General features: G+C 43.6%; 1 protein-coding gene across 3 annotated transcripts in view; it reads left to right on the top strand.

Moving 5' to 3' along the window:
• Positions 1-9,668, top strand: part of LOC110985856 (MAM and LDL-receptor class A domain-containing protein 1-like) — a 48,865-nt gene extending 39,197 nt beyond the window's left edge. For all 3 annotated transcript variants that reach the window (XM_022247272.2, XM_087136935.1, XM_087136936.1), the window contains exons 15-22: positions 272-543; positions 2,232-2,313; positions 3,320-3,490; positions 4,229-4,491; positions 5,479-5,704; positions 6,357-6,616; positions 7,342-7,429; positions 8,500-9,668. In XM_022247272.2, the coding sequence (XP_022102964.2) occupies positions 272-543; positions 2,232-2,313; positions 3,320-3,490; positions 4,229-4,491; positions 5,479-5,704; positions 6,357-6,616; positions 7,342-7,429; positions 8,500-8,771 (1,634 nt within the window). In that variant the 3' untranslated portion in view covers positions 8,772-9,668. The remainder of the gene's footprint in view (positions 1-271; positions 544-2,231; positions 2,314-3,319; positions 3,491-4,228; positions 4,492-5,478; positions 5,705-6,356; positions 6,617-7,341; positions 7,430-8,499) is intronic.
• Positions 9,669-12,877: the final 3,209 nt, after the last annotated feature.

Raw genomic sequence — 12,877 nt, 5'->3', positions numbered from 1 at the left:
TTTCTCAATGCTTGCCTTAAGCTCTGGTAGTGAAGCGAGGATTCACGAAAAGCGACCTAGGCCCTGTAGCTCATGAACTTGAACCTGAGGAAAGCCTGAAGAAAAGACACACAGTTAAACCCATGTGATCAGGTACAGGGACTTAATACCCAGATGGGCGGAATTTGAACCCAGGCCACTGAATCTAAAGGCAAGGAAAGTAACCACTGCGACAACCTGACTCCTTTCTCATTTGTTTTTCAATCTTCATTTTGGTTTTGGACAATCATAGGTCATTACCTTTACATCGACACTCGTGACTATTACCGGCAGAAGGATGAAAGGGCTGACCTTTACTCGCCCCTTCTCATGAGCTCGGACATACCCCAGTGTCTGGAGTTTTACTACTACCAGAGCGGTTACCGACCTGGCGCCCTCATGGTCTACCTGACTGGCTGGGGTCAAACCCTGGCTACTGATCCTTTATTCTCTGCATTCGGAGACCAAGGACGCAAGTGGAACATGGCTCAAGTGGAGATACCGCCTATGAACTCAAACTTCCAGGTACTACAATCAAACAAAGACCTGGCGTCTCTATCCATCTGCCTAATCTCTTGACAGGGGGATTTTGAGATCAGGAACTTAAGAAATGTTGGCAGAATGCAGTTTTCAAAGTGGGAGGTCCAGTCATGACTCATTGGACTCCGTTGTAAAAAGACTCATCAATTTTAAGCCCCGCCCATTGTGTTCTGATGTAAAGGGAGGGGCAGCCAAGCCCCCAGTCAAGACGGAGGGGAGGGGGACCCCTAGCCTTGGATCAAAGTGCCCGCGACTAAATGGGTAGTCGCTCAAGAGCGAGGAACTGGAGGAGACTAGTTTCAACACCAGACCAACGCACTACGAAAGACTACACGACGAACCACACGCACACACGGCGGTGTGCACAGTCCACGACTCACACACAGCTCGGCTACTGCATACGCATGCATGGTTAATTCTGGGCATGCATACTGTTAATCGTGCAGTCTTTCGTAATGGGTTGATTTGGTGCTTAAACTAGTCTCCTCCAGCTCCTCACTCTTGAGCGATTTTCCATTTCGCCGCGGGCGCCTTGATCAAAGGCTAGGGGACCCCGACTGTTTCTTCACCACTGACTTTTAAACTCCATTTGTTAAGTGTTAAAGGATCTGTGTAGTCAATTAATGCACACTAAAGAGCACAGCAACATATTTCAGAAACTTAGCAATAGCAAACTTTCCTTATGCACTATTTTGCCAACAAGTTCAGACAATATCTGGGGGGATCACCCTCCCCCCTCTGACACACAAAAAGACTAAATTTAGTGAAATAAGTAAACGGTAACATCCAGTAATCGTCATTATTTGTACATCAGCAACAATGTAATGCACTTCCTGGGGACATAACACAAAATCTGAGGGTCCTGACCCCTCCTTTAAAAACTTATGGGTCCGCCCATGATGAAGTTATGTCACATTCCGCAAATGTCTCACATTACAATGAAGTCTGTTCTTCAGTTTATGAATTCTTAGTTGGTGTGGATTGCGGCAAACAAGCCCATATAAGCGGTCAATTTCGTGAATTAGGGGTTGCAGTTTTGACTGGAGGGGGGGGGATTTCACAATAGCGCTGTCTGCGCATATCTGCATCGAAACCGAGGGTCTCTGTGTTGAACTTTGTCGCGCACGCCCGCGGAGGCCACACAATATATACAGTATCCCGTTCGTAAGTGTGACACCACTTCAGTTTAAACCACGCCCAATGCACAAGATACACGACCATCGCAGGTACGTTAGTTCGCGGTAAATTGATGTCATTTTTTTCTTTTGATTTTACATGTCGAGTCATCCTGAAAGACTCTTCCACAAATATGTGCAACCTGAAAAGTCTGAATTTAACATACCTTTATGTGTTTTGTGTCTCGACTCCTTGCTTTCAATCGTCTGATCGTATTCAGAATTGAAGCTGACTCATACCGCCTAGTTTTCAAACGCGGAAGTGCACAGATCGACGTCAAAAGGGTCGCATTGGGATCCCTCTATTGGATGAAATTTTTAACTATATATTTTGCAGATTTTTTACATTTTATGAGAGCTGTCTTGATCTGCACAGTGATATTTGTCATGAAGATCAGATTTCATGTCAAAATTGTAAATGAATATTGACACCAGGAATTAACCGTAATTTTTTCCAATTTGGCTGACACAATATTTTGTTGTAAATTTTCCTAACAGATTGTTTTTGAGGGAATGTACAGCTATTACGCTGATGTCGCCATTGATGATATCAATATCACCATGGGGGCTTGTCCAAAGAGTAAGTTCATGTACTTCAGCGAATATCCATATATCACTTCGTATTTTACACAAGTGCAGAAGGAGCGTGACGTCGACGTTCCTTGTTTGTGATTGGTCTGTCCAGGCCAATTTACAATTAGCTGAAACAAAGATACAACGGTAGCGGATGACAGATTGACCAAATATGTCAAAATAAGTCTTGATTGGTGTGAAAACAGATGAATTAAAGGAACATCAAAAAGATGCTTGAATTTATTGAATATTAAATGAAGTATAGCCGATATCACGAAAATTGGCGTAACTTTAACCCATGCGTAAGCCTTGTGCTGCAAATTTATGTCTTAGCTACGCAATATACTTACATTTGATTTCATGCGCCACGGTTAAATAATATTAGATTTCTTGGACAAGGACAAAAACGGCCTTTACGACAGCTGTTCTTTTCCAATATAACAACATTCACCAAACAGTGGTTGAATCACCTTCGCCCACCTTTTTGTAAGGTTTTCGTCTTTTTTTCGTCAGAACTGGACAGAAAATCTTACAGTTTTCTCACAACTAGCCAAAAAGGCTTTCATTACCTTCTGCAAAAGTTTCACGTTTCTCCTGTAAGCCTTGTTAAGTTGAATGATGTGACTTAACCGAACACAATAAGCTAGTCAAATCATTCACCTTTCTTCATTTTTAGGCCACCTAAAATTACTGTATAAGTTACTCCATAACTCATATTTCATTGCGTTAGTTTTATGAAATCGCTCTTAAGTTGTCATGGAATTTATGCAATAAACTGTGGCATACGTAGAGCTGCGCCATTGCGTAAAGTTTCATGAATTCGGCTGCAGGCATACAATTTCATTGAATTCACATTTTGCAAAGTAAGTCAATACTGTACATTTAAAGTTCATCAAATTCATGCCAGCACGTGCGTGGTTCAATTTTTTGGGGCTGAAATGTATAACCAATTTCCATGTGCTTTATATGTAGAGGATAAATCAAAATGGGGTTTTGTGTGGTTATGTCAACAGCTACGGCTCCACCAAATCTTGTGGATGGAAGTTGCGACTTTGAATCAGGCTTGGAGGCTTGCAACTATGTACATATGAAATACTATGACTTCTATTGGCAGGAACACAGTGGTGCTACGGCGTCAAAGAACACTGGTCCAAGAGTAGACCATACCACTGGAACTGAGGAAGGTAACCATTTCGACCAAATAACGACCGAAACAACAATGGGAATCGAACTCCAGTTAATTTCAATGACAGGGTGTCTTTAGCGAGTGCTTATCTTAATGGCTACTTTGCCTCAATTGCTGAAAATAAATAGAAATTTAAATGTCTTTCTTTGGAATATTTTTTCTTATTTTGGGCAATAATTTTTTTGCTGGAAAAAGGTTAATGAAATTTTATGTTCAAGGGAAAATAGGAAAATAGCCTTGGTTAGAATTAAATAGAATATTGGCAACGTCACAGTAGCTCACGTATTAGCTGTACACACTACAACGACGAGGTAACTAATACTGTCGCGAAGAAAAGAAACTAAAGGATCACCAAAAATAATGATACAACCTTGCAGCCATCCAGTAATGCAGAAATGAGAGAGGGATGCATTGCAGCCGAACGCAGTTACGGGAGAGATATACTGAATGCAAGTCCTTTAAAAGAGAAATTTAGGACGCGGTTGATCGTTCCCATTATGTAAGCCGTTACAGAAAATAAAAGAGACACAAGATACTACATGTCCACGAAAATTCTTGTGTAGATTTCTAATCTAAGATGCTTATGTAGGAAAAAATTTCATCTGTAATTTGTGCTCTTTTCTCCATATGACTATGGTACGCTATACGTTTGTTGCCAAAAGCATTATTATTTTTAAGGAAGTATGCATTTTGGCACAGTTTTCAATCCAATTCGGTCTTTTCTCATCTGGTGTAGGAAAGTACATGTACATTGAAGCTTCGCTCCCCCAACGCCCCGCCGATCGAGCTCGTATCATTTCCCCCGAGATGTACCACACGCTAGGCGTGGCAAAATGCATGTTGTTTTACTACCATATGAATGGAGCCAACGTGGGTACGATCAACGTCTATTCATACATCGAATCACAAGAGATACTGCTGTTGTCGCTGGTGGGTAGCTCCAAGGATAGGTGGCGTCCTGCTGGTGTGGACTTGACCAAAATGGCCCAACGATTTCAGGTAAGGATCCATTTTTGTGAGGGCCTACTTCAAATTAGGCATTTGTGCAGGATGACATGTAAACACACACAGATCTCCTGTGGCAACATTAAGGATGTTTTATACATTTTGGCAAATTCTGTGAGCAGTACCGGGCAGTAAAAACTTTGCCTGCAGTTGAGACCTCTTAAGATCACCATAAGACCCCTACTAGACCCCCACAAGACCTCCAGTCTGAGTTAAAGTCACAAGCTATTCAAATGAATTGTGGCAAGTTCCAATGTCATTCTTCACCCTGTTACTTGTATTACTCGTGCATGCATGGTCTTGCGTCTAGTCTTGTGATGGTCACGTCTGCGAGACTGGTACCGGGTAGCGCCTACACACTCGTTTCCATTGAGCAATTTCCATTGAGTATGAGCACACGTAGAGGTTTGCACTCGTCCATTATGGAGGTTGAGCACGTGACGGTGTCACCCTCAAGGGGCCATGGGACAGGGTCAGGCATTGTAGCAAATGTTGCTCCACGATATTGTCCTAGGGTTTCAAAAAAGGGACGATGCAGTGAGAAATATTTCACATATCTTGAACCAATGATCACCAAGCGTTGTATTTATAAGTCCAACTTTATAAAATACTTTTGTTGTGGTATCTTGTTGATATACCACACCTGCATGAATTTGTCATGGGCAGAAATACCATCGACGTTCTTACAATAAATGTTGAATGATAAATTATCTGTAAACTTACTTGTTAACACGATTATTTAGTTTGGTTTAAAAGGTGAATAATTGCTTCAAGCAACTTAAAGTTTGTGATGTCATGCCAACAGGCGATTGCTCTTTGACATTTAAGCATATTTCATTCGGATTACAATAATCAGTATTGTGGTCAAACTTTCAAACCATTTTCCAGAGATATACATGTAGTGTAGAAGGGAGTGGCATGCTTGAAGGTTGTCACGTGACCTTAACATCCAGTTTTGTATACAAATGTTCTTGGTGACAGATTGTGTTCGAAGGAGTGGTTGGTTATGGCGTAGAAGGTGACATGGCCATCGATGACATCAGCGTTCGTTTAGAACCCTGCATGGGCTTTGCCAAGGAGGCATCAACCAATTTTGAGATGCCAGGCGATCTGAACGGATTTCACCAGTACTGGGAAAATGACACTTATTGGTTGTGGTTTGATCAGTTAAACAAAGACTCAACACTCCCAGATGAACTGTTGGCAGGTAGGTGCAGGGACATTGGCATTAATGGAGATCGTGTCAGCCAATGACAAAGGCTATGACAAGTTACACTTTGGTGACTGTTAATGACACATGTTGATCACAGTGCTTAGGACATTGAGTTCTAAATGTGATTGTCATGACAATCACAGTGACTTACTACTGGCTGAGATATAATCAATGATCACAGCTGCAATGATGCTGAGAGTATTATGACTGTAAAAAAAATGACAGTGAAAAGGACAATGACTTTAAAGAAGATAGCAATTACGACACCCAGGTATTTCATGATGTAATTAGGCCTGGTAGTACATGTTGTAATAAAATCACAAATGATTGGCAGTGCCAGAGAGCTTGGGTTACAATTACCAAAATCAAATTAAATACTCCCAGACTTAAAAAATGATTGCATTTTTATGAAAACCAAGGTAGTGTCCTATTAAAGAGTTTGCACAACAGGGGTCAAACACACATTGTGAGTTCTGTCTTGGTAAGGGGGCGATTATTTCTCTGGATTTTTCCAGATTCAAGATATTTGCACAAAAGCCAAGAGCAAGTTCCATAGCATTGTCACCGTTGCTATCCCTTCTGATTGGATGTTTGTGGATGTCTTTTCATTTCCAATACGTGTATCTCACCCCCTCAAACTACGCAGGTGACGGCTCCTTCATGTACATCGACGGCACTTTTTTCCAACCCAAAACCTGGGCTACCATGCTGACGCCGATCATGGCCGGTCACGCCATAGAGCACTGCCTGGACTATGACTACGCCTTATACAAGGATGCCGAGCTTATGGTGTCTGTCGGGCAAAAGGGAGGTCTCACCTACGACTTGACGATTAAAAAATATGCAACGGCGTGGACCCATGACCGCATAACTTTGAACAAGGCCCAAGTTGGCGAAAACTTTATGGTGAGAAGGAAACCCTGCCATATAGTATACAGATAATATATACAATAGCCAGTCACTGAATCAATTTTCTTTTCCAGTTCATGAACATAAAACTTACATTATTTGTTATATGCAAAGCCTGAATACACTTCTCAATGGTATCTTGCATATTGCTCTTAGCCTTAGACAGCATACATGGTTCTTTCTTTGAGAACCCAAAGCATCTTTTACGAGTTCTCAATTTTTTTTCTCTTACAAAATAGGATATTGTTTCACATTTTATTAGTATCACTCTTGGAAGTGAGTAGTGGAATATTCATGTTCCATTAAACAGAGACTTTCAAATGATCATAATTGGATTGTACAATGATTTTAGTGGGCATTATGGAAGACCTCCCCATCAGAGGGCGGGGAGTAGATCAGGTGTTGTATTAAAACAAGTACTGGATTTTGGGAATTCCTTTCGAAATCATGGTGCAAAATGTAGACAAAAAAGTCCTGTCATTAACATTAGAAATTCTGATTTGAATCTTTGATAGCGTTTTGCTATCTGAAAGCTGAGCTTGGTAGAGTTTTGGGGGTAAAATCTGATTTTTCTGTGTTGCACCATACCTTAGCATTTTTTCCAGATAGAGAATACTATTTCACTCAAGAGGTATTTTGCATGAGAATTACTCCAATTTCACAGATTCCTTCTTGTCTTGATGATACTCCAGTCTTTTTTTTATATCATATTTGGTTGGCAGCTTTTCTTCACTGGTAAACTTGGTTCTGAAGGCACCGGTTACGTCGCCATAGATAATCTGGTGGTTCGGGTAAACAGCTGCAGTAAACGTAAGTTAAAAACAAACAAAACCCTTCATGATCCTCCTTACATTTTGAGTAGTTAATCCTTCTTTTTAAGATGAATTTTCCGGACAAAATGATATGTTGATCCAGCGAACTTCTGAATCTCATAGGCATGGAGTTTGATATCGTGATTTGATTGAAGTTGCGAAAATGAATTACTGTCTCACTGATTCCAGTTTGTGCTGCTGAGCTATTTATGCAAATATCCATCCAAGCAACTGGCTTCTTGCAAGTCCAACCTCTCTTTCAGCTCAACCATCTGGCATCTCAGATCAATCTGATGGACAAAAGCCTCCTGTCAAATATTTATAAAGTTTTAATGAAGCGTTGTGGTTAATCCATCTCAGCATTAATCACTTAAATCGTTGCCAAGTTTTTCATGAGTGGACTTGAACCCAGTAAATGGAGCACTGCCCTTAACTTGGGCAAGCCACTGTGGTATACCAACTTCTGAGGACCACGAGAGGCCAACAATGCAGAAAAAACTCTGTTCTCTGTAGGCTGTGCTTGTTATCCAGAAAGACAAGGCACCAGAAAGTAATTGCTGGCCCAGCTTTGCATTTCAGGGGTCAATAAGTTTATAGCCGAGTTAAAAATCGGAGGCCGTTTGTGACCCAACCTAACAACATGGGTCGGCAAAAAGTCGGCAAAGCCGCTATGAAGTTCACAGCCTCTAGAAGAATCTTGCCCAATAACCCAACAGGAACTGGCAACGTTTTTCACCCACATAATGTCCATTTTTCATCAGGTTGCCAAACTAAATAATGTGTCAAATCCTCGGCAGCAGATCAACTTTCTTAAACCAAGAGAATAAAGGAAAATCAAAGGTTGCAGGAACAAATGGCTACAAGACCTTTGCAACAACGTTGAACCAGCCATTAAAGCAGCCACATCATAGGAAGTCTTTACAACAATCAAAAAGATCACAGACTCACTAACCCGAATGTAATCACAGTTTACTAACCGTCATACAGTAAAAATCTAAATTATTTGACAATGGTTCTGGAAACCCAGCCGGTCACAGCCATGGAGTAATTCATTCTTTTGGTTTGTAGTTGCAGAGCCAGGGGAGCCCGGAGCCCAAGCCTTTTCGGGTTCCGTCGCTACCGCCACCATCCTGGGAATTCTCCTGGGTGTAGCGCTGACATTTATCATCATCAGTGTCCTGTACTTGGTCCGTCGTCAGAGGATGATGCCCAAGGATATTCCTGCAGTGCGGTACACCAACGAGCCTGACACCAACGAAAACAAAGAGGTCTCACTGGCTAAAGACCTCAGCATCGCCAACCCTAGCTATGAAAATGCAACACTCCAGAGCCACGTTTAGTGGGAAAGCCTCAAAGATCAAGAAATTTGAACGTGGTTCTTGCAAATACCAATTCAATACATCAAGTCTTCTTGACTGCCCTGGCGTCCACCTTGGTTGTCCTGACTCTGACCTTGTTAGCTGTCAGACGGCAATTGTGAAGGCTCAGGGATACGTTTTACTCTCAAACAGATTTTCTGATCAATATCCAAATATTATTAATGTCAATGGCGTTTGAAGTATCAAATGTCCACTCTGTATTCATTATTTTCTCAATTTTGAGCTCATTTAAAAACTATGAAATTGTTAACCTACTGTTTCTCTTAAGTTCTTAAAGTTCAATTTTACTCACAAATCGTGAGAGATCAATAGCAGAATTACATTGTAAAAACTGCATTTCAGTTCCAAGTCTGTGCTAGCAACTTGAAGGAATTTCCATCATGCGTTGTGCCTCGGGCATAGATTTAATTCCTGTTCGTAATTGGCGCAAAAAGAACATTAACACGAATTTCTGAAGATCAAGTATCCAGCCTGCAAATTTGCAAGCTGAATACATTTCAAGTCGCACAAATCTTGCTGCAAATCTGTAATGTCGAATTTCCTTTACTTTTCGTTCACCTGAACGTTTCAAAGTTACTTACGAGAGGACGTTGCATGACAGACGCCTTTAAATGTGTATTACTGCAACACCAAATCATGTGTTGATATTTTAAAGTTTCTGCAGTGTCTCAAGAGTGCAGTGATTGTTTAACCCAAGTGAACATATCGTAAGAGTTTGGTTGCTTTCAAACAAATGTTAAACATATATCATCTTTTGGTGGGACTTCTTTATTGCACATAAAGCTATATGTATGTTTTACCTGTTTATCTCATGTATTCTTCTGGAAATTACAGCATACATGTACACTGTGCTTGGAATGAAGCTGTGAAAAAATGCATCTGTACTATAATTTTCGGAAGCGCCCATGGGCGCCCCCATCTTGCCCATATCTCTACTCCCGAACTGCGCCTCTGTCGCGTCTGTCCATTGGCCCGCCCGTTGGTCGTCATGAGACGCTCTTTGCCATTGGGTGCCGGCGCGCGCCATCTTGCCCGGATGGGCCCGATCGCCCTCCCAAACCGTGCCTGTGTCGCGTTCGTCCATTGGCCGCTGGGTGGCCGTATCGAGCGGTCTTTGCCATTGGGCGTGTGTGCAATGGTCCCTATGCGGCTCTTCCTGCAGATGATCTCAATGACCTGACGGCATGCCAGCTAATCCAATTGTCAAAAAATCACTGCTACAGTGCCTGTGTATGCATGCGGCGCCTGGTCATGATTATAAAAACAACACAAACTACAATCCAAAGACATGGTACCTTATGCGATCTTCCTGTTTGATTGGTCAACAGGAAATGTGAATATTATGGCGGAATTACCAAGATACCCGCGGACTTTTAGTGTTCCCCCGGCGGTCACTCAGCGAGCGTGGTACTCCTTCAGGAAAACCCACGACCGGAGGGGCAGGCCCGTTGGGCGGAGATAAACCGCCTAATGCACAGGGCGGACCGGACAGTGCCTCAACAACCTCCGCAGGGACAGACAGGGCAACAGGACAGGACAAGAACAGACGGGACAAATAACTATATTGGAGCCTCTTTTATTTACACCTCAATCACATCAGACAATTCGATCCTCCAGGTAGCCACTATAATGTAGTACCCACGAAGCCTCTGCTAAGCGCTACCGTACATAGCCTCTCACTACCCTTGCGCCTCCTGGTTTAGACCCTCCCGTAAGGTATCCTCCAGGCTACAAGTATTCTTCCCCAGGGTACTCCACACCCCTAAAACTAATCCCTAGTTCCCTCCCGGCATCCCACAGTGGTCCCACTCAGGTACGTACAGGCCCACGCTTAAATCCACCCAGTGTAACCTCCTATTACCTAGCACGGCATGGCTTCAACACGCCCGCCCCGGACGTGAACCAAACACTGATTAGCTGGCCGCGCGCGCTCTCTCTCTTTTTATTCGCAAATAGCGCCCTCAGTAGTTTAACATGGGCAAGTCCCGTGCTCGCGCCGTCTCATAATATGTACAACAAAATAATCATTTGCGTCACAATATTCACCGTCTATGCATTGTTTTATCCATGCTTTTTCGTAAAAGTCCAAGCCAACGCTGTACCTGCAGCAGTCCATGTCCATCCCAAGGTGCCGGCGCCGTATCCATCCCTGCCGCAGTGCTGGTGCCGCAAACGATTTCAGCTAATCCAATTGTCAACAAATCACTGCCACAATGCCTGCGTATACATGCGGCGCCTGGTCATGATTATAAAAGCAACGCAAACTACAATCCCAAACATGCAATTTGATTTTAGCCCACCTCGATTTTTACTGAGAGCTGGGAATTTTCCAAGGAGGATTCTGAAGTAATGTCCAATGAATAGTTAGAAAAGACAAACACTTCGATGTAACAAAAAGAGATCGTGGGCCTGCTCTTCGGATGTTAGGCCTGAGTAACTGGTACTCCTTAATACAAGTATCAGCCAGGCCACAATTTCACTTTCATCTCAACAAAATAAGAATATGACGATGAACGTCAATGTGAGCACTCATTGTAACTTCATATGTACATACATGTAGTACAAGTAACAATACACACTACCTGTTTGAAACCGTGACTTTCAACGATTGATCAAGACAAACTCGAAAACCCGTAGTGGGATTCCCCAAAGACGGCGTAAGTCAGTGTCATACTGTTTCCTATTTATTTCCTATGTTCTTTTTGTCTAAATCCCAATGGGCCACTCCACGTGAAGTTGGGTCTCTTTATTTGAGCATCATAAGTCTTAAAATTGCCCAAATTCAGAGATTATGGTGTAAAGGGAAATGATACTGCTTGCTATGTCTCGAATGCTCTTTTGTCTACACTTCTCTGGGCCACTCCCCGCGCAAAGTTGGGTCTCTTTATTTGAGCATTATAAGTCTGGAAATTGTGCACATCCGGATAGTGTGGTGTTAACTGGAAAAAAAATATTTCTTATTACTTCCATTTAGTTTGTTGCCACATGGCATTGACGTCTCAGCTTAACCCATAATCTATTCGCGCGGCACCCGCTAGTCTAGGCCTATACTGTGACACCGCGCCCCTCCGACAAAGGCGAGGGCGCCCTCCTCCTCGAGACGCAGCGCGTCGGACGGCACACCGGAGAGTCCCTGAGCGTCTATGGACGAGTCCGTTGGGACCGAAGTATACCGTCCCCCAGGAAAGTTGGCCAATATACCAGCAGAGGGCGCTATTGCCGGGAGACTGTGTGATTATACAACGCACAAGGCGGAGCCTATGCACCGCGCTCGCTTAACACACAGCTATGCGCGCCTAACATCTGCCTCTGTTAATGGGCAGAGCGCCATCTATAACTTTGCACCGCGCCAAGTGACTAGTGCCCTCTGTCACGCCACAATACTTATAAGAGAGAAACCCACTGGTGCCCGGTCTGTCTACCTGCGGTTGCCGGTGGAGGTGATGGCGCACCCGCGAATTATAAAGTTTGACCCGCGCCATGTTTGGAGCGGTATCCTGGCTCCGCTCCTGCGTTTTGTGCGGGGAAGTTGGCCGGGGTCCCGGCGCGTGGAATTTGTTGACCCCCTGGCCGCCCTCCCGAACCAGTGTCGCGTTTGTCCATTGGCCGTTCCTGTGGCCGTATAGAACGGTCTTTGCCATTGGGCGTGTGTGCGACGGCCCCGGTGAAGATCTTCCTGCAGTTGACCCGAGTACCGGCGGGGCGTTCCTGCTTGTTAGCGGCGTTGGTTCCCCGACTGTTCTCTTTTTCCGCTTCTTGGTGATGACGTAAATAACCCTACAGTATTCCAGCTTGATTGGTCCTCGGGAATTTGCTGAATGTTCTAGATATTTTGTGCGCCGCCCCCAAATGTTCCAGGTGCGTGCGTACGCGGTACCGGTTGCGACCTTCCTGTTTGATTGGCCAACAAGGATAGTGCATATTCACGATCTATTCCGTGGTGGTCGAGTCCAGCATTGGTTTATCCGTGCTTTTTCGTGCACGCCCGTGAACCTTCGTTGGCATGAATGGTGAATGTCCATGTCCACCCCTACGTGCCTGCGCTGCAATGTAAACGATCTCCCCTT

Source organism: Acanthaster planci, linkage group LG05 (genome assembly GCF_054643075.1).
Source record: "Acanthaster planci isolate LZ-2023a linkage group LG05, COTS_SCS, whole genome shotgun sequence".
Lineage (NCBI taxonomy): Eukaryota > Metazoa > Echinodermata > Asteroidea > Valvatida > Acanthasteridae > Acanthaster > Acanthaster planci.
This window is presented reverse-complemented; position numbering and strand designations above follow the sequence as displayed.